This window comes from Theobroma umbraticum, unplaced genomic scaffold, assembly GCF_002168275.2.
Source record: "Theobroma umbraticum cultivar Fairchild unplaced genomic scaffold, ASM216827v3 scaffold_50.0, whole genome shotgun sequence".
In the NCBI taxonomy this organism is placed as follows: Eukaryota; Viridiplantae; Streptophyta; class Magnoliopsida; order Malvales; family Malvaceae; genus Theobroma; species Theobroma umbraticum.
Genome location: NW_018397261.1, coordinates 5,742,436 through 5,763,433, shown reverse-complemented (window position 1 = coordinate 5,763,433; position 20,998 = coordinate 5,742,436). Strand labels below are relative to the sequence as shown.

At 36.0% G+C, this 20,998-nt stretch overlaps 3 protein-coding genes and 1 pseudogene across 7 annotated transcripts in view; 1 reads left to right on the top strand and 3 right to left on the bottom strand.

Moving 5' to 3' along the window:
- Nucleotides 1–3,500, top strand: part of LOC110417788 (C2H2 and C2HC zinc fingers superfamily protein) — a 3,834-nt gene extending 334 nt beyond the window's left edge. The window contains exons 2-6 of one of the 4 annotated variants that reach the window (XM_021430319.2): nucleotides 194–394; nucleotides 479–560; nucleotides 1,211–1,306; nucleotides 1,416–1,826; nucleotides 3,358–3,500. In XM_021430319.2, coding sequence (XP_021285994.1) covers nucleotides 194–394; nucleotides 479–560; nucleotides 1,211–1,306; nucleotides 1,416–1,780 — 744 coding nt within the window. In that variant the 3' untranslated portion in view covers nucleotides 1,781–1,826; nucleotides 3,358–3,500. The other 3 variants (XM_021430317.2, XM_021430318.2, XM_021430316.2) reach the window with 3 other exon arrangements.
- Nucleotides 3,501–6,812: 3,312 nt separating this feature from the next.
- LOC110418205 (calmodulin-binding protein (DUF1645)) lies at nucleotides 6,813–8,406 on the bottom strand. Its single transcript, XM_021430865.2, has one exon. It carries the CDS (start codon nucleotides 8,269–8,271, stop codon nucleotides 7,108–7,110), a length of 1,164 nt encoding a protein of 387 aa, XP_021286540.1. The 5' UTR covers nucleotides 8,272–8,406; the 3' UTR covers nucleotides 6,813–7,107.
- Nucleotides 8,407–11,951: 3,545 nt separating this feature from the next.
- LOC110418031 (serine carboxypeptidase 1-like) lies at nucleotides 11,952–15,286 on the bottom strand (annotated as a pseudogene).
- LOC110417833 (polyadenylate-binding protein RBP47B-like) lies at nucleotides 15,254–19,874 on the bottom strand. Of its 2 annotated transcripts, none has more exons than XM_021430389.1 (6): nucleotides 19,336–19,873; nucleotides 17,476–17,956; nucleotides 16,855–16,937; nucleotides 16,650–16,780; nucleotides 16,332–16,428; nucleotides 15,254–15,732 (listed from the first exon to the last, which is right to left on the bottom strand). In XM_021430389.1, the coding sequence occupies exons 1-6, from the start codon at nucleotides 19,720–19,722 to the stop codon at nucleotides 15,592–15,594; spliced, it is 1,320 nt and encodes a 439-aa protein (XP_021286064.1). In that variant the 5' UTR covers nucleotides 19,723–19,873; the 3' UTR covers nucleotides 15,254–15,591. The 2 variants fall into 2 exon arrangements, with proteins under 2 accessions (XP_021286064.1, XP_021286065.1); XM_021430390.2 differs by lacking the exon at nucleotides 15,254–15,732 and adding an exon at nucleotides 15,744–16,230 and having other exon boundaries at nucleotides 19,336–19,874.
- Nucleotides 19,875–20,998: the final 1,124 nt, after the last annotated feature.

The following is a 20,998-nucleotide window of genomic DNA, read 5'->3' as shown; positions in this document are numbered from 1 at the left end:
CTTTTTTTTTTTTTAATGCTTGAGATTATGGATGAATCCCCTGATTTCTTTTCTACATTGTATGTCGTTATTAATTTACAGTAAAATTTTCAATGGATTAAGCTCCTTTATTGTTTTGTAGTTTCTTTTGTTTTTGCCCAGATATTTGCCTGTATTTGCATTAATTTATTTATTTTTTTCTTCTTGTGTTCAGTATTGGGTGAGTCAGGGTAATAAATGGTGTGATTTCTGCAAAATCTTCATATCGAATAACCCATCAAGTATTCGAAACCATGAGCTTGGTCAACGGCACAAAGAAAATGTTGCTAAGAGGCTTACTACCATGCGGAAAGAGAGTGCAGCCAAAGAGAAAGAACAGAAGGAAGCGGTCCGTGCACTTGAACAAATTGAAGCTGTAAGTAACCTAACCTTCTATATGGTTTTGCTTTATGCCTTTTGCTTGTTTTAATAATTATTATCACTTAACAATGTTTACCAGAAAGCTAAGCGGAGTTATCAGAAGGATGTTGCAAACTTTGAGGCAAGTGATTCTAATGCTCAAGCATTAGATGGTCGAGAAGGTAAGTACAAGTCATCTTCAACTTCCAATCTTTTAAGATACTTGTTATGGTTGTAATCTAAGATTTTGGAATATGTTAAGCATATGATTATGTTGCATCCAGATCATATACTATTGTCTTTGTTAGTAAGTTTTTTATGATTACCAGTGGAGCTGTGGAGTTTGGATTATAACATAAAAATGAATGTCTTATCTAGTTTCTTTATTTCACTTATTTGAATCATGAGCATGAGTCTTGTTCAACACATTCTGTTGTGCCAATACACTTATTGGTTGCGTTCTGGTCCAAAGTCACTTCACCTGTTTCTTTGTCTTTGGTGGTTTCCCATGTTTTTTTTTTCCCTAAAATTACCCTAGATATATTTGGTACACAACTTACTTTAGATTTTAGGCTTAGTCTTCTATCACACTGCAAAAGATGCCATGCAGACCCTGCTTAACTTTTGTTTTTGTGCTAACTTGGTAGTTGATGCCCAAGAAGTAGGCCTGATGAATGTGGCCTTAATCGCTATCAGGTCCAATGTCTTATTTTTGGTTTACAAATTGGGCAGTTTTTATTATTATTATCTGAATGCATATGATATTTATTTGGTTTCTGTATCATTTTTACATTGAGTTTAGTGCTGTTCTAATTGATATAGTTTGATGCAGACTGGGACTATGACAGTAGTTCAGGCTATTACTACAATCAAAGCAATGGTTTATACCATGATCCAAAGTCAGGCTTTTACTATTCTGATGCTATAGGTATGAATCTGCAATTGGACTTTAAAGTTTTTCACTTTCTTTCTTCTCTGAGATAATCTATTAGATTATGTGTTATTTGTGGTATATTTACTTAGAGGGAATGCAACAGGCAGGTGGGTGACACGAGAAGAGGCATACTCCACAACTCAAGTTTCAGCAAATCTTAAATCAAAAGATCCTAGTTTGAAAAAGTCATTTCCAACTTCAGGGGTGCGACCAGTTGCAGAAAGCAGAAGTGCTGCTCAAAGTCAAAATGAGGCTGCACCTGGGGCTGTCGTTTCAGCTTCTTTAAATCCCATGAGATCTGCTAAAGGTGCTCCATCATCGCTTGCTGTTAAGAGAAAAAGGCAAGATGAGAAGCCCAAGGCTATATCTAAAGAAGAGGAAGCTGCACTAAAAGCAAGGGAAGCTGCAAGGAAGAGAGTTGAGGAGAGAGAAAAACCATTGCTTGGTCTGTACAATGGATCTCGCTGATTGGGACTTGCTCAAGCAAGCATCCTGCGTCTTCTTGATACAATGGGTATGTTTCAGCATGCTATTCGACTTCTTTTTTCTTCTCCCAATTTTGGGACTGGGGAAACTTAATTTTGACCACATTCTACACATATTGAACAACAGGATAAGCTATAATTGAAGTCTTGTACTCTAATCTCTCTTTCTGCTAGATCACTATTAAAAACCTTGTGGTTTTTAACATCTATCTTTATTTGTGTTCACTATGGAAACAAAGTGTCTTAAGGAGTAGATGAAACAAATTAGCTTCTATTGTAGCCACATAATTGGTTGCCCAGGCTGTTTGCCTTAATGTGTTGATTGTATGATATTTTAAGCAGGAATTTCGGGGACAAAATTGAATGTGTCTTTTAGTTAGATAAGTTCAAGTAGCTTTTGGTTGTCTTATAATAGTAGCTGCTAATAAATTATGCTTCGGAGGGGAAAGTACTGAGAGCTTTAGGTTTTTGTGTAAGAAGAATGGGATGGAGAGATAGTGGACATCATTCTTTAACATGCATCTTTTTTTAATTTCTTCTTTACAACTAGAAATTCCAAACTGGTTTATGGTCTTAGGTTGACGTACTTTATTTGTATTTCATTGCAGCCACTAGGAACATGTATTAGCAGGTCACAGATATCTTGCATAACATGCATTATGTGTAAAAAATGAAGTAATGAACCGATATGGCAGTTCTGATCACATTCCTTTTATTGTGGAATATTGATTTTAATAGGACTTTGTGGTGTGTGCTAATAGCCCGTGAATTCAACAAATGTTTGTGATCCTCCAGTCATTTGCAATGTGTAACTTAAAACACTCCTGCGCATGTAACATCTGTGCCTTCTTTGTAATTTTGCTTTTATTTTGGAATTTCAGCTGCATTTCAACTTTTATGGAATTTGTTTACAACATTTTAACCAAGAAAATTTGAACCAAAGTTGTGTATTTGTTTATATATTTTTTCCATGTATCTTTGTTAATGAGAGTCTAGAAGCTCACCTCAACCCTTAAGACCCGAGTTTAGTATATTCCTTATGGAAAAGCTGTGGATAATATAGTCTTATAGTACTAGAGCATGGGTGAAACCATTGTGAGTGAGCCGGGGCACCTAGATTGCATCTCATGCAGGGCCATTAAAACCAGAATGGAGCCTAGCGAGATGGTTGTGATTCAACAGGAATGCGTATGTATAGCTGATGAATGCCCGCCTGCCTAGCCTTGGTTGATAATTTCTGCCTCTTCAGCAAATGTCTACACCCAAAACCATTGGGCAGTAGAGAAACGTGTTTTATTGGATGCAGCTGGGGCTGTGAAGCAGTACTTTGCTGGGCTATATGTTCCCGGAAGGACAGAAAAACAATTATTTCAGACGTAACATGACGTTGGCTTCTCAATAAAAGGAGTTAATTACAAAAATGCCGGATTATTAATTTTATTAAGACAAGGGATTTCGATGTTTTTTTTAAGTAAGAGATTACTTATTAATTAATAAGTTAAATGTTCTGGATGTGTACCGGATTACTAAATTGAGCTAGCTGCTTTTCTTTTCTTGCAGGCCCCTCTTTCTGCCTTTTCGGCCATCTCTTTTTGCTGCTCCACCGTTAATTTTAATATATTCGGTGGTTGACAGCCGTGAAATGAAAAAAAATATTTCTGCTAATGGAGGAGGCTCTTCTTCCACTTTCCCTTTGTATGCAAAATTTTTATGAGAATTAATTAATGAAAATTATATACTATTAATGAAGTATATATTTCCATGCAAATGCTGGAAATTGCTAGACCAGCTCCTTTCTCACTTACTCTTCTCATCTCTTCGCACCTTGATTCGGTCCATTTCTTTGACTCGTGAAGTCAAGGAAATCGGCAAAGGACGACTAAGATAACATTTAATATTCGAGTATATTGACCACGTGGCAGACAATGGTACGCCCTTTTTGGTTTAAGTCAAAAACATAGTGCCTTGAGTCAACCAGCGTCCGAGCAAGTATACACAGCTCTACCACTGCAACCTGGAAACTTGAACATATTTGGGGAACCATTAATTCATAATTTTATACATTATCACTATGATTTGCACTTTGTTTATTGACCATTTATGGTAGAAAAAGTTTAAACTTTTTTGAATCTGTTGCTTTGTGTTTTCTTCAATATCATCACTCAGTCAAATGGGTAACTACCATTGAGAATGGGGGATGAACCCTCCTCCATTAACGATCCATCTTGCAAAGAAATGATACGAACTGTGGGGTAGGGTACTAATGTCTAGCTTCTCCTCATCTTCTCCCAAATTTGCATCATAAAAACTACTTTTGACTTGGTCTTTGTTAACTTTCCAAATCCCTTTTCTCTTTCTCTTCCCACCCTTCTGCAAGAACACCCATACCCAATCCCTTGAAGTTCAATCATTATCCAAGAAAGTCGCGCAAGAAAATTCAGTCAAAAGCTTGTATTCCACGCCAAACAAGGGGAATTGATGAACATTTGATGGAAGTAAAGGTAAAGCTTAGTCGAGTGAACGTACTTGTTAATTAAGCATGAGTGTAGATGTCTTGCTTTCTCAAGCAAGAATTTGGTGCAAAATGCATTAGCTCTTCATATACCTAAAGTAGATGTAGACAGGCAGAGCCATAAATAAATTTAAGTTAATGATCAGCTTTTGTTATGAGAAGGGGTGCCCCATTTTCACCATTGACTAAAGTTTGTCATTTGCACAAGGGCTCTCTACCGTATCATTGATTGATTCTTGGGAAATTTCGTTCAAATTTACTAATCGCTTGATTAACTTAAACACGATTCTCTCTCTTTGGAAAAGAATGCTTGAATACGAAATATTCCATGCATAAATAATATTCAAATGATCAGATTATACAAATTTAAGCAGGTAGATCAGGTAAGAGACGTTTCTTGGGGAGCACAAAAAGTGCAGAATGATGACTGCATTTAGAAATATCAGAAAACAAAATCCTTGAAAGGGTTTAGTCCATCCCGCATATGATTCTAAATTTCAAAGGTTTTCAAGTTAATAACAAGACTTTCCATTAATTAATCCGCTCTAGCTCTTAAGAAAAAGCTAAGTAACTACAGAGATGTAGAGAGGGGTGTGACCAGGTTGATTGATCGTTCAAGTGCTTGTAAATGATACGATAAAACATAACAAAATTGCAATCCCCTAATCTGACTTGAAACTACTCATGCAGTCATCGCTACAATCATGAATCAATGTCATTGTCACCAAACAACCATGCAATGCAAGCCAAGAACTCTGAACAAAAACAGGCACCAATCTTGCAATGTTAACATCGTGTTCATCAACATCATTGTCATTATCATTACCATAAATGAGACAAACTTTTTCTTTTTTTCTACTATGGAAATTTTTTCCATATTAATATGAAGTAGGGTTAGAGCCATTATTGCATCACATATCATAGGCAATTGCCATCCTAGCTCTCCTCTCTTTTTTTTAACCTTTTCCTCTCTAACCACCATGATTGCAGGATTTGATGTGGGTCTCCTATATAATCGACATGGCTAGACTTTCTGTAAAGCTAACATTGTATGCATGGCTGGTCGCTCCTTCTTTTCCCTACAATGAGATATAAATGCCTTACAAAAGCAGAACACTGTAGATTAATTATCTACCTCTTCCTTTACTTTAACTTTTGTTCACATTTCTCTTATTGGCATTCATTGCATCAGACTGTAATAAGAAGCGAAAATGAAGTTAATCGCAGTCATGTGTATGATTTGGTTACCCGTTATAATGACTAGGCTGCATGCCATATTGATTAGAGACCCTTTTTTTAGCTGAATGTGAACTGTCGTCATCGTAATTATGAACATCTGATAAAAACTAGAACAATGCCAAGATGATGGTGAACTATCAAGGAAGTCGAATTTTACCCACTTGAGCCTACTGCATTATATATAAATAAAATCCAGTTGCTGGCCAGTGGCTGCTAAATGATTACATTTGTGTGTTCAAAGGTTGGTGGAACTGGAAACTACCTGTACTTCTAATGGGAAATGTTTTATGGTGGCCATTCTGGAGGTTTTATTACCTAATTTTATTTTTCTATATGTCCTTTTGGTGCCTGGTTTTAAAACAGAGAATGGTACGGACTGAAAGCATCGCAAAAGAAGTTAAACACTTCACCATCATTAAGGCAAATTGAGATGATGTTGTGCAAATATTTTAAATGCCTGCTTTACCATTCTTTACACACAATTTGTTCTTATTTCTTTGAAACTTTTTAAGTACCAAGGACGACAGCAAGTTAAATGGGTTGAATTTTTAAGACAACGCACATGCGTTGAGCCAATTTTTAAAATAAGAGGCCGTTTTGGCCAACAGTTCATCATTGCTGCTTGGGGTTTGATGGAAAAATCATATTAATGGTCACAAAATGAAGGGAAAAAGGCAGGTTTTGGTAGTTTGGATTATCTGTTTTTGATGATTCTTCCAAACTTTTGTTGACTGCAAAACAACTCAATACAACGTATAAGCATCATTATTCCACAACCTAATGATTATGGTATGGAACTAGCTTTCCCCACTCCCATGTGTGGTACTAATATTCCTTTTTCCTCACCCTTTTTCCCCTTATCTTTTGGCTAAGCCATGCTGTGTGATATTATTCTCCAACATTTCAACTTTCCTGAGATCTAGCTTGGAATGCGTAAACAAATGTTTTCATTAAAGAGAAAAACTAATCAAGCAACCATTTTCCCGGTGTAGATTGATTAATCTGAAATTGAAACTTCCCACCTACCAGATATGCAATTTGGAACCCAACCGATCAACTCAACCAAACCAGCGGCTGCTTAAACTAGCCTGGTTTCTATGCATTGAAAGTCTTCCTCAGCCCATGGACAAGCAGATCTTTAACATCTGCTTTAAAATATAGAAAATGCCATTAATATTGGCTAAAAGGAAATACTAGCACCTGCTATAGTTGACGTTGAAAGAAAATGTTATTGGCAGGCCCTCAAGTTAATTACTTGATGATGAACAGTAAAGAACAAGGCTTTGCCTTTTGTTTAAACATTAATACATAACTTCCCAAATAAATCCAACAAAGAAGTAGTTTAAGACATATAATCTATAGCTGTCCTTTTTATCGGTGACGTAATTTCATACAATTTGAGTTTGAGTCCAATTCATGGATAGAGACACTGTATAAACAAACAAATAGATTGTGATTCATAACCATATGTAATTTTTTTTTTTCATTTTTGAAACATGAAAGAAAGAAATTTGAAAACTATATGTTCAACAAAGAAACACCAGACCAGGAAATCTTGATCATCCACGTGTCAAAGACCCAATACCCCTGGAAATCTCATGCATTCCAGGGTTGAACCCCAAGCAGCCAAGGAGGCCCTGCTTGTAAGGCAGAAAAGTCTTCCTCCTCATCTCCTCTGAGACAGCCCGATTCACCGTGTAATGCAACTCGTGAGCCGAAACCGGTGCTCTCCTCCTGGAACTGGACACTGAACCAAGGCTGTCCGTGGAGCGGAAGCTCGCAGCTTTGACATCCTCTGGCTCTTTCTTAGACAGCAGGGCATATTTCCTGAGGGGATCTTTACTTGTTGCTCTGCCTTCTGACGCACTCCTAAACAACAAAAAGTCTTTCAACTTCCATTTTCTGCTACCTTTTGAAAATGAAAGAGCGGACAGGATCGAAGAAACGTAAGATTTAGGATTGCTTGTGGTGGAAGCAATAGTCTTTTCGGATTGTGATGAATTTTCCTCTTGCTCGAACATTATGTCAGACACTCTAAAAGGAGACAAAGATCTGCTTTTCTTGTGAACGTAGTTGTAGCTTACAGATGATGACGAAGAACCAGAAGTTCTTTCTCTCCCTCGTTGTTGTGATTGTATGTTCTTTTGCTCCTGTTCTTGCTTCTGTTGTGGCGGTTCTTTGAGTACTACCTCTCTTCTACGAGTCTTTTCTATAGCTGCTTCGAAAGGATCAACATCTTTCTTCCGAAAAGTAGTTGATCTTGGAGACTTTGGAGACCTCGGAGAAGAAGCGGTACTTGAAAACTGTTCATAGCCAGGCGGGGGTTTCAGAGGCCGAATCTTTCCACCATCGAAAAGCTCCTCAGCAGACAAAGAAGTTCTCTCTAACTGCCCACTAAAGTTGAACTCGAAATCTTCACACCCATCACCATCATCATCGTCATTGTTGCTCTTATCTTCTCTGTCGACTCTGCCATCGAAACCTTTTCTTTTGGGGGTACCCGGCTTTTCCTCCCATTGGAAAGGAACCGCAGATGAAGAATTGGTGGCATGAGATACATCGTCACGATAGAAAGAAGAAGCACGAGTGGGGCTGGTTGGGGCACTGAAGAAGAAATTGCCAAAGCGTTGAGGACTTGAAGGAGCAGTCATGTATGGAGATGAACATGTGCTATCGAAGTTGAAGTCCACTGCGGGAACCGGCACCACCACTTCCATCTCCATTGTCTTCTTGGGTTTTGAGAACCAGGGTAAAGATAGAAATGGGAGGAATTTATAAGGGGATAGGGAGGAAGGAGAGAGGAGGAGAAAGGGAGGAAGGAGAGAGGAAGGAGGAGGGAGGGGAAAAATTGACTAAGGGGAAATTGGTTATGACTCACGAGGAGCCGCCTTTATAAATCTACCTACTGTTAAATGTGATCTAACTATTCTCTTCTAAGCTAGGTGTTGAAGCTTGCATTGTTGCTTCAACTCTCACCATTCATTTTTTTTAGCCATCGTTCCTTTCATTATATTTTTTACTAAAATCTGAGTTAATTAAGAACCTTTTTCAATTTCACGATAATGCTTTCTTTAAATGTTGGGATTACATATTTTGTTGTTTCTTTTTAACTCAAGATTGCCATAAAATGACTTTTAGTTCTTCTTACACCACATGAAACGGGTTGGGTTTTGTTAACTTTTTTTTTTTTGTTATAAATTCTTCTAGTATAACAATTACCATTCACATGAATATGTAAGATTTAAGTTATTAATCATGAATTTTTCACATGTCAATAGGATAATTGTTATATTAAAAAATATTTATATAAAAATGCAAAGAAAGGAGCCGTGCCCAAATTAAAATATATAACAAATTAATAAATGGTTATTGATAATAGTTAAGGTTCGTTTATAAAAAAATCAAAGCCACCAAAAAATGGCTGCATAATATTTCTTTGTTTATTGTACCCTTTATTTTTTTATTTGTGGATTTAATTAAATGGAGAATGATGATGATTAATTTGATTACGATGTTTAAAAAGTAGGCAAGCCATGTAAGGCCCTGAGTTATTAAATATTAAAATGCTGATTTGGTATAATAAGATGAGTACTTGTTATTTTGACAGGTGGGAGCATCCATCATCGTGCAGTGTTTGCGAATCACAAATATAATTGGCTTGGAACATCTTTTTTCTTGGTGAAAGAAGATTTTATTCTAGCCTGGGCTTTCACTGCATGATTTGGTTGGAATGGGGTTCATTAGGTTGGACAAAATGAGTGCCATTTGGCACATCTCTTGATTGATCCCAAAATGAAAACTAGCTATGGCCAGAAGAGTTTCATTTCAAGCACTCGAACTGGCAATCCAGGCTCCTACAGGATTTAACAGGCCTAAGTATGTACATGGCACCTTGATAATAATCTTGTATTTAGATCAAATTAACACTTAAATCTCATTTCCTGTCATGTGCTGCAGCCAATGAAGAAAACTGGTAACCATTCAATGAACAGTTGAATCATGCATGTCCTGCTCAATTACTGCTCTTAAATAGGGAGATTAGATGGTCCACATTCCATGGTAACAACTAGAAACCATTTGAAAATTTGAGAGCTATGGACCCTTCTAGATTCTAGTTTACTTTCAAGCTTGTGAACAGAGGTCGGCATACATATATAATTATTTTATACTTTTTTCCCATCCAATTGTTATGACTTATTTGCAGTCAATACTTCTTTGGCAAACTGTTTTCATTTATTTTGTTACTGTACTTGAATCTCGTTAAAATCTTCCCTTAATTTGATCTTGTAGTTCACGCAGTTCAGACAAGACCAGAAAGACCTTTGCCAGCAGATTCTCATTTATGACAAGATTTTGACTTTCTGGTCTGTTCGAGTTTGTTGGGTAATGGAGTCAAGTCATCCACAACCATCCCCTGTTCTCACTTCCCACACAAGATTTTATCATCATGTTCACCTTTTGCCAATCACATGCCCAAAAGTCCATCAAGCCATAAGTGGTAGCAGACATTGAATTGCTATTGCTTGTTCAATGTCACAGTGTCTAGCAACTCTGCTATAAAAATTTTATATTTTGCAGTGGACAACCCAGTTCGACTAGGCTTCCAATGGGAGCTAGTCAAAGCTGTAAGCACTGTAAAATATCCTGACTCAACAATGAAGACCCAAAAATTCTAAGTTGGCATTGATGGCAGCTCAACATGTGGGTCAAAGCTTGCAGCAGAGTTTCATAGTAACAACATATTATTTGCAACGGCAATTAAGCTGTAATTACCATAAGTTTCAGGCCTCAACATGATATACAGACTGATGCGATCTTTGTTTCACCATTATAAAACTAGCCTACCGTTGAAATAATTTCTTTCTCTTATTAACAGTTTTCCACTTGCATTGCCAGGACCCAGTGGAATTCCAAATTGCGGCTAACCCATTTCATACCTTCCTCAGACTTATTTAAAACAATTTAGTACTAGCTGTCTAATTTTAATGTTCCCAGCAACATACTAATCTAGAACATGAGGAAATATCAAATAAGATGGCTCTGCTTACGGACAGACATTAATATCCTTGCCCACCATGACAACATGGAAGAAATGCTTTGTCCTGTTATGGACAGAAGGGTTCTTCTTTTGCTTGTCTTGGGCCAAAAGTGAAATCGCAGTAATAATAGACAAAGAAATTGGGATGTGTGTTTTTTGCCCTGTAAGTTCCCGTTTCCACCCAATTGATTCTGGTCCTGCTTCTTAATTTGATTTTTGTTACCGCCCTTAGCATGAGGATAGCTATAGTCTATGATTTTGACACCCAACTTGCAATTTCTTTTTTCTCTTTAGATATCTATATGCTAGTAGATATATAGTGGCCTTTCTAGGGTGTGTTTGAGCCGCTACAATACGTCATCGTTGTGGCTAAAATACCATGACATATAATTAGAAAACTTTTTAAAATTATTTTAAAATTTTAAATAAATTTTATTTTTTTATTATATTAAATTAAATTTTTATTTTTATTTTAAATTAAATAAATTTAATTACAATTAAAATATAATCGATTATTTTATACTTACATAACCCTAATATAGATAATAAAAATTAAAAATATTATATAATTGTGTTATCATGTTACGTTAACGTGATATATCAATATATTATATTTATATGACATAATATATAATAATAAGTAATATTTTAATTAATAATAATAATTAATTATTAAATATAAAAAAATTTTATTTCAAAATAAAAATAAAAATTTAACAAAATTATATTTTGATAGAAATAATTTACATAATTCATGAAAATTAAATATTATTTTCCTTCACATCATCATAACAAACATACCTCTTTATTGACGTCCGTATTGGCTGCTGGGCTTCTCAACACGTGGTTTCCATTTTTCCGTTTGATGAAGACATGTGTGAGCGAATACAACAGGTACCCAAATAATCCATTTAATCAAATCCCCAATTAGACTTCAACAAATCATGCTTAGTGACATATACATTTTGCAACATGCGATTTTATTTTAATGTCAACTCTCAACATTTTTAATGTCAAATTTGATCAACTGCTTGGATATACAAAGCTCAACTCCTTTACTTTTATTTTAAGGAATTGGAATTTGAGGCTTAGTCCAACAATTTTCATCCTCCATGTGCAACATAATCGTGATGTCATTTGGATAAGAATACAATAAAAATTTTATATTCAAATTATAATAAATTCTTTTTTTATATTAAAAAAACCATAAATTATGACATAACTTTGTAGATAAACTAACTAATGAGAATATATTTAATATTTCCATTTCATTCAATACCATACCTATTATTCTAGATCCATTTTCACACAGAATATTCACTTCACTCATTATTAATTAGTGGAACTAGTTAATTAGGTTTAAAATTAAGATGGAAGTTTTCCATTTAAGAAGGATGACAATATAGCAAGAGCCCGAGCTGGTTCATTGCTTGGAACGTAATGCCTTGCTCCTCTTACGGTCACAAATGTAAGATTCTGGTACTGGACTGCATGCCCTCCAATCTTAACAAGTAAAGGAAATTGAGTTCATACTTGTTATATAGATATATATTAGTATTGAAAAGCTAATTAACCGAATCAATTAAGGCAATTAGGAATGAAAGTAGGGCCATGTTTTACCTCACCGTCGGTGTACAGGGGATGCCAGGGACTCTCAACTGATATATGGTCAATTTTTTGGAGTTGTTCTATTCCATATTTAGTTGATGTTACCGGCGCTCTGCCATCTACATCTCCACTGCAGAAAAGGTTCAAACAATTGGAACTACCTATTAATGGGTTCAGGGCAAAATTTAAACATCAGACACTGTTTACCTGCAGAGCCAAACGTTTATCCCGCTAGCCATCTACTGCTGAATGGTGGGCAACACTGTAAAGGGTGAGTCCCTCCAAGCTTGATTAATGCTGGGGCTGTTAAAAAATAACCAAAAAACTTTACTAGTCCGTGGATATCATCCACAGAGTATTGTTCTTTAGTATTTGAACAAGGCAGCTTAATACCTGCATGACTGCCATCGATATGGAATCCCAGTGAGACTTGCATGAAGAGATTTTTGCACTTGACGAGTGTTGAGGTAGAAATCAACGTAATTTTCTGAACATGGATCGAATCCGCAGCCCTGTTTCAAACGAAAGAATGAGTTGAAAATAACGTGGCACTGTTCTGCTATATGTCCCAAGAGTCAATTATAAGTACCCATCGTGTTTTGTTAGACAAACAGAGAGGAGCATAGCTGCTGTAGACGTCGATGTTGGAAAGATGCTTCCTAAACTTCACCATCGTAAAAGTCACGGTCTTCTGAATTTTTTAGGGAAGAAAAACTGCAACACGAAGTAATTCCCGCATGAACTTCATCTGAAATAAGAACATGGGTCTAAAAGAAATCGTACATCCCCCTGTTTGAAGCTTCAGAGTCGATTAATACATTACCCGTCTAAAAAATAAAATATAATAACACTTCCATGTAAGTTTTTAAGTGGCATATTTGTCTTGCAAAATAGTGTAAAATTACAATTCTGTATAAAATATACACAAGCTTAAACACTAAGGAATTCTTGAACTATATTTAATTATGCTATTAAACTTTTATTTTTAGTTTTTTTATTTTTTAATTTATACCCACGTAAGCTTTTAATCTCAATAAAAAGTTAATACTGTCTAATTCAATATAAGTTGATATTTTCTATTTACGTAATATATTGCGTGATCTAATAATAAAATCATCTAATCACTCACGTGATAACTAATGTTTTAGATGACTTAATATTATAATATGACCACTCCAACTACCACATGCTCATATATTCCGTGATATATCACATGAATAAAAAGTTAACTTTATTTAGTTTAATAACTGTTTCTTAAGTCATCAAATTAATTAATTTCACTTGGGTCATGAGAAAAATAGTAAGATTAATTAGAGCCGATTCAGACAACTTACAGCAATTCCTTTTAACATGATGACAGAATGGTTTGTGTTTTGATTATTTGGAAGGATTTTTTTGTGCAAGCTGAGGGATATAATGCCCAGCGTAGCTCTCTCCAGATATGAAGAAATCTCTATATATTTGTATATTCAGGAAACCTTTCCAGCCAATTAATCAGGAAAGTATAGTTATCTTCCGCAGTTTGGCTATCTCCACTGCGATAATAAATATCAGATGTTGTATTTGAATAAGAAAATCCAACACCAGCCGGAGATTCCGAAAAGAGAATATTTGCCACTGTTTTCGTCAAAACGAACGAATATATGTTTAATGTAACGATGGAAATCTCGTTTAACATGGAATAATAACAAGTATTTTTTTTTTCAGTGAGATTCAAGTCATTAGGGCAGGATTTGCCTTTGTTCCATGCATATTCATTGTAGGAAAGAGTTTTGCCATCAGGATTAACTCTAAATGGTCCTAGTTCTAACATTGCCCCATTACCAAATGAAGAACAACCAGATCCTGATGAACATTACAAAAGAACATAGATTAGAACCATTTTTACGGTTGTTAACCATAGAAAAAGTTTAGTATTTGGAAAAATCAGGGGTAACAAGAAAATTTTTTGCCTTCATTAAGAAACAACACGAGGTTTAGTGTCAGGTTTCTTCTGAGACTCAGCAAAATAAAAGAAGACTAGTCTCCTAGCTCCAGGATCAACAGTCACATACCCCGAGAACTGACTGACGTTGAATCCATCAGGTTGGCCTGGCAGAGCATTCATTTTGTCGGCATCCTTCAAGCCATCTTGACGTCCGACACAAACATTTGAAATTTTTGCATCGTTAAGACACAGAAGACAAGCACATCCGTTTCGATCGTTGAGCCTTGATGAATTTATCAAGAGGATCAAATCTTGTCCCCCCAAAACACAGTCCAAAGGGCACAAAACACGAAAAAAGCAAGCCGAAGACAAAGAGTGTGGCCTTCATTTTCTTGTGGCGCATGCTTCTTTTGCATTGAACGTTGCTTGCATAAGCTGCAACATCTGCAACTTAACGATTAAGGTTTCATATAAACCTTAATCGTGATTTGTGCTGGTATAGGGAGATTTATTTACTAACAAAACTGTATCATTAAATGAACATCTAAGAAAATTGTATCATTCATATTTTGACTAGAGCATGAAGATTTTTTATGGTTTCATGGCTGACTAATCCCTTGATAAGCTTACCATCGTGGTCAAATGTAAGCAGTTAGATTGATCCAGAATATTTTATAATTTAATTCCCACACTTGAATCTTCTAAAATTTTCTGGAATCAATTTTGAATTTTTATTGTATGTATGTTACTAATTTTAGATATATGACATGAGACGAATATTCAAGCAATTAGATTATCAATATTGTAATATTGTATTTAATATCAATATTGTAATATTGTATTTAATATGTTGGATGTTAAATTTAATTAGGTCGCATTCAAAGATGTCGAGAGTAGCTTTTCATCAAGTAAAATGCAAGTACGAAAAGCAGGAACCAAATTGGTGTTGTACATAGAATGAGGCTGCCTATAACATGGTCATGGAGCATAGGAGATCAAAAGTAATGTTAAACAAACGAGAGCTACAACACCACAGAGAAACCCAGACCAGGCCCCTCAATGAAGCAACAAAAGTAAAAGACTATAACTTGTAAACACCATAAGAATGTAGAATTGTATTTGCTCCAACATGTAGGAATCGGTGACTAAGTCCATCCTTCTTCATTGTCTGTAAAATTCAATTCTGAACAAATAAAAAATCAAAAAAAAAAAAAAAGAAAGAAAGAAGCTTTCCGACACATTAAAAAAAACACCTCTCAAGCACAAAACCCAAGTTGTCAATGACATATTAATACAGTTCTAAAACAACTCCAAGATTTAAAATAAAATTCAGCTACAAAATTCTGTGAAGATTCAGCTAAAGCAGCAAGCAAAACCCATCCTACTTAAATAATGAATCTGATGAATAAACTTAAATTCTCTCCGGCAAGTTCAGATTACAAGCCATTGGTAGTTGTTAAACCAACCCTCTTAAGAAGCACCAGGAACAGCAGCCGCAGCATACATGCTTGGGTCCTGATTTGGTGGTGTAGCATAGCCATAACCGTAACCACCATAGCCTTGCCCTCGATAATATCCCCCATTCCACTGGTTACCAGAATCACCTCTCCACTGTCAAAACCAGTTTTAAGAAGTAAGCTATGATATATAAACAAACAAAAACTTGGATGGGAAGCTAAGCTGAGTTACTCGGGAAAACAAACAAAGAAAAACAATTGCAGAAGGGTGGGTGGAAGGAGGGCTGCATTTCCACCTTTATTAGACTGTAGTACAACTCATGCTATTCTATCAAATATGCAATCAAGGGCAAATTAATTAGGACTTAGCAAAGAATTTCCACATTTTACTTTTCATTCCAATGGACGTGCAGAATATGAAGTAACTTTCTTCTATTCCTTTTCCCTAGCATCAGATGCGTCAACTGCCTTAGTTCTTCCGTATTACAACTCATGCTATTCTATAAAATGATGCAACCAAGGGCAAATTAATTAGGACTTAAAAAAGAACTTCCACTTTTTATTTTTCATTCCGCAGGATGTGTAGAATAAAGAGTATCTTTCTTCTATTCCTTTTCCCCAGCGTCAGATGCCTCCAATGCCTGGCTTAGACCTAGGAATTGTAAACCCTCCAAGCATTTTTGCTTGGAGGAAGGCAGCATTAGGCCATAAGGGGGTAGCCTACTAAGAATATCGACTTTGGCATAAATTTACCTGCTTGTTTCCTAGACTGCGACCCCAAGAGAGACGAACAGTCTGCTTGCCTATGGTTGTCCCATTCAAACTCTGAATTGCATCCTCAGCATTCTTCCTAAAAAGAGAACAGAGAATGTGATCATTACATTGCTATGACGATCAGAATTAAATGATAATATAACCATGATACCAACTATCAGAAACCTATCACTCTGCATGACTTAATCTAGACATGCCCATCAATATTGGGAAGGCCGGTAGAGCTGCAAATCCTTAAAGTAACCACACTTCAACATAAGGTAAGTACAATCTGGTGAAGTAAACATAGGGAGGCACCTGTTTGCAAATTGCACAAACCCACAACCTTTTCCAGGTGGTATTTTTACAGAGATGATGTCACCAAACTGGGAAAAAGGTTGTCTGAGATCATCATCACTAACATCTGAGTCAAGTCCTCCAACAAATATCTGCAGAGACATAACTTCGTTATCAATGCTACATATCAGGGTGAAGATGGACAAAAGGAGGCAGAAGGACTCACAGTAGCATTGTTTGAGTCATTATCAGATTGAGACCCTTGGGCCACAGCACCATTTGATCCATGACCACCAGCCAATACCAAAGCTAACAAAAAGGAGAATATAAATATAATGATCCAATTTAATAATTCTTACAAGTTCCTAAATTTAATACAGTGAAATGACAATTTTACTATTTAGAAAAAACTGGCTCATCAGTCATTTATTCAAGTGACAACAGAACATGATGACAAAAACAGGTTTCTTCAAGGAATAAAGAAAATCCTGAGGCCTTTATGCACCAAAAAAAAATTCCAGATGATGAACCATTTTGAAATAGCATAGTTCACATTACTAAAAGATGCTTCAGATTTAGAATTTAATCTTAGAAAGTATAAAAAGGGGGAAAGAACAGAATACAACTCCTCTGAAATGCCAGTGTTCACTAATGAACAGGATCAGGATACTCCACCAAGGTTGAAGAGAGGAAGATTTACACAGAAGGCCACCCAAGTATCAATCCCCTCACCCCCAACCTTATTGCGGAAATCATATAGAACCCAAAAAGGGCCCCTATGATTTTTGACACTTCACAATTTTATTTAAAACAAAACCAATTTGGTAAGGATATAATATTAAGATACCTTGTGAAGAATACTGTTGTTGGTATCCAGATGCTTTCTTGGGAGTAGCAACACCAATTCTCATAGGTCGACTTGAGCAATATACGCCATTCATTTCAGTCATGGCCCTTGACCTTTCATTTTCATCACCGAACCTAACAAAACCGTAACCTTTTGAACGACCAGTATTTGAATCAATAACAACTTTTGCTCCTTTAACAGATTGAAATCTACTAGAAAAGGTTTCATGCAATATCGTATCAGTTACATCCGCAGCCAAATCCCCTACAAATATAGATAGGTCAGAACCAGCATCCGATCGCCTTTCATTCACACTGAATGAAGCCCAATTCAGACGAAAAGGTTGCTCCGTATTTGGCATTACAGAGCCATTAAAGCTTTGCAAAACCTTTTCAGCTGCTGCACGTGAGTAAAACTCAATGAAACCATATCCTTCAGACTGACCAGTTTGCTTATTGCGTATAATCTTTACAGAAGAAACCTGGATTTTGAAAGACTAAATGTCAGTAAGCAAGGGCATAAAGATGATGACAAGAAGAACATATTTACTTAGGATAGCCTGTCATCTGGATAAGTCAAGTAAAAAGTTCAAATGATAATGGTATTACACCTCAAGAATATAATCTGCAGTGAGCAGCTATCTTCCCAGAAACTAAAAGTAATGAAATCCATTGCAAAATTTCAAATTTCCATAAATACTAAAAGATAAAAAGTCTTTTAAGCCCCTCCTCCACCCTGCTTCTTTGCTGATAGGAATTCAACACAAGCCAGGAAAAGAAGAAAGCTTAGATCATGGGTACATGAAAACTTTCTCAGAAATAAATGCCAAGATGAGCTGAGCACTTTCTTTAAGATGGTGTCCATAACTTCACACTAACACATAACCATCTCAGTAACTGCTGAATCCAAATCAAGGGAATTTTTATTTCATGTGTACAGCAATGAGTTATATATGTTAAAGATCTCGTGTTGAACAAAAAAGGTTATACCAAAGGCTTAGAGTAGTCTGTGTAGCAAGGGAAAATGCATTTTAAGCAAAATTGATTTTGTAATCTGGCCAGCCCTCCTAACTCCCAATATCAAAAGATATTGCATTTCTAGTTTCAGAACAACTTGAGACACTGTTATTGCTTTGGTTTTTAGGACCTGGGGATTTTTTATAATTAAATCACTTCCAATTCATGTTAATAACATGAGATGTGATTTTCAAAAAAGAAAACCTGAAATGTGAACTGACTTAACCAAAACCTAATCCAATAGACAGTGGACACAAGGGCATAAATAGACTTCTCACATTTATCCAGTACTAATATGATGGCAATTCACAATAGTCTGTTCAGCTTCCAGAAACATTTTTTGTCTTTAAATTAACCAACTTAAATGTTCTTGACAAAAAGTTTAGGACACAAATGTAAATTACCTGCAACATCTACAACTTAATTAAATAACCATTTCTAAATAAATTACCATAATTACATTAACAGATATAAACCACAAACTTAACATTCATTAAATCTTGAAAATGAAATAAACCACAAATCGTCTACAACATACTTCAATGATTAATTACAGCGCATTTTCCTTTATCCTAACATTGATTAGACCACCATATTTATAAGAAATACTTTCAACTGCGACCCATTTCATATATTCAGTTCAATTAATTATTTTCTTAATATAGCATAAACCTCAAACCTTAATTTTCCTTAAACCCCATAAACATATAAAACCCTCCAAACAAAAAATGACAACGAAGTCACAAAACCAAAAGATTCCTTAACCCACTAAAAAGGATCTAACGTAAGATTCATAACAATACATATCCATCATATCATGTTAATGGTATTATTGTTTTTTCACCTCTCCAGTGTGAGAGAAGCAACCATGAAGATAAGTTTCATCCATCCAATGAACAAGGTCACCAACCCAGATCGTTTTAACCTCATCCGTGTTAGATCCTTGCTGCTGTTTCTGTAAGTAGCCTTGCAGCTGCTGCTGGTTTTGTTGCTGCTGTTGATATTGTTGGTATTGAAAATGATGATTATTGTAAGGCATGTAATGATGAGGGTACATCATCATCTGCTGCTGCATCATTACCATGGCAGCCGCCGGGTATTGCATGGCTCCCATCCACTGGTTTGGCAACCACTGCGGCGGCTGCTGCTGCTGCTGCAACTGCTGGCTGCCTTGTTGCTGTGGCGGCTGTTGTTGTTTTGAGTTCAGATCAGGACCATTGGTTGACTGCATCTTGATATGTAGATAATATAACCTGATCTGAGACTGGGTTTTCTTTTCTTTCTCTCTCTCCGCTAGTAGGCAAACGAGAGAAAGAAAAAAAGAGAGAGAGAGAGAAGCGTCGGTCAAGGGAATGTAAGCTTATAAAGGGGGGCGGTGGATCTGAGCAATGGGTAAAAATAGCGAGGGCCTTGGTTGCAACGTTGGTGGTTGTTTGCGTGTTTTGTTGCCGTCCCGTGAGTTTCCACGGGGACCCACTCGGTGGTCTTGTGGGGTATCATGCTGACCTGGACGGTGCAGATGCAACCGGCGGTCCAATTAGACCCCGCTTTACTAATTATAAATAATGATTAACCAAGTTAAGGAAAGTTTCCACTTCTTGGATTTGGAAAATATAATGAAGACCCATACTTTCCACATTTAAAACAACATAGTAATAAATTTCCTATTGACTTACATTTCAAGAATTAACAAAGTCAGCCTAGTAGACATGCAGGTGCAGATGTTACCAACAGAAGCTTCATGTTGTTTTTAAGTATACCACATCATTGGAGATGTTATCAGATAAAGATATCTGTTATTTCTAAAATATCTTAATCTGAATTTTATTATTTGTTAAGATTCATAAACTGTACAAATATGCGATTAACTTGTTAAATTATTGTTCAAATTCGTACTTAATTTCGTTATTAAACTGTTTTTTTGTTTTAACTTTTTATAGAAGAAGCACGGTTTTGACGATAACGTGTATCTACCCCTGAGCACAAGTACGCTAGCGCTTTCTTCAAAAGACGTAAGTTTTAAGGAGTGGCATTGGCCAATATCAAATGTGCTTACTCTTTTTCCATCATATTTGATGTAGTAATTTGTATTCCTTTGTCTGAAGAAGCTGAATTTCTATTTATTCTTTAAAAGGAAGATTCCATATAAAGATTTATTAGATAGTCTAAAAGTGTATGTTTCTTTTTAAAAAAAAAGAAAAAAGTCTTATAGGTTTTTGGATGTTTAATTTTGGACCCCAAATTTGTTAACCCCCACTTGACCCTTTCTTTATTGTTATTGAAATTCAAATCCCATTTAGTAAGGCTAGTGGTAGTGGATTCTCTCATCATTTTGCCTTTCCTGATTTTAGTCAGCCGTTTATCATAGGGGTGATAAATCGTAGGGTACCGAAATTGGGAAGTAGAGGAAGCGAATGAATGAATAGACATGGAAAGGACAGAGCACCGTTTTTGTTCACATTTGGGAATGAAATAAAATTGACGAGTTGGTGGGTCAAAAGCAAGGG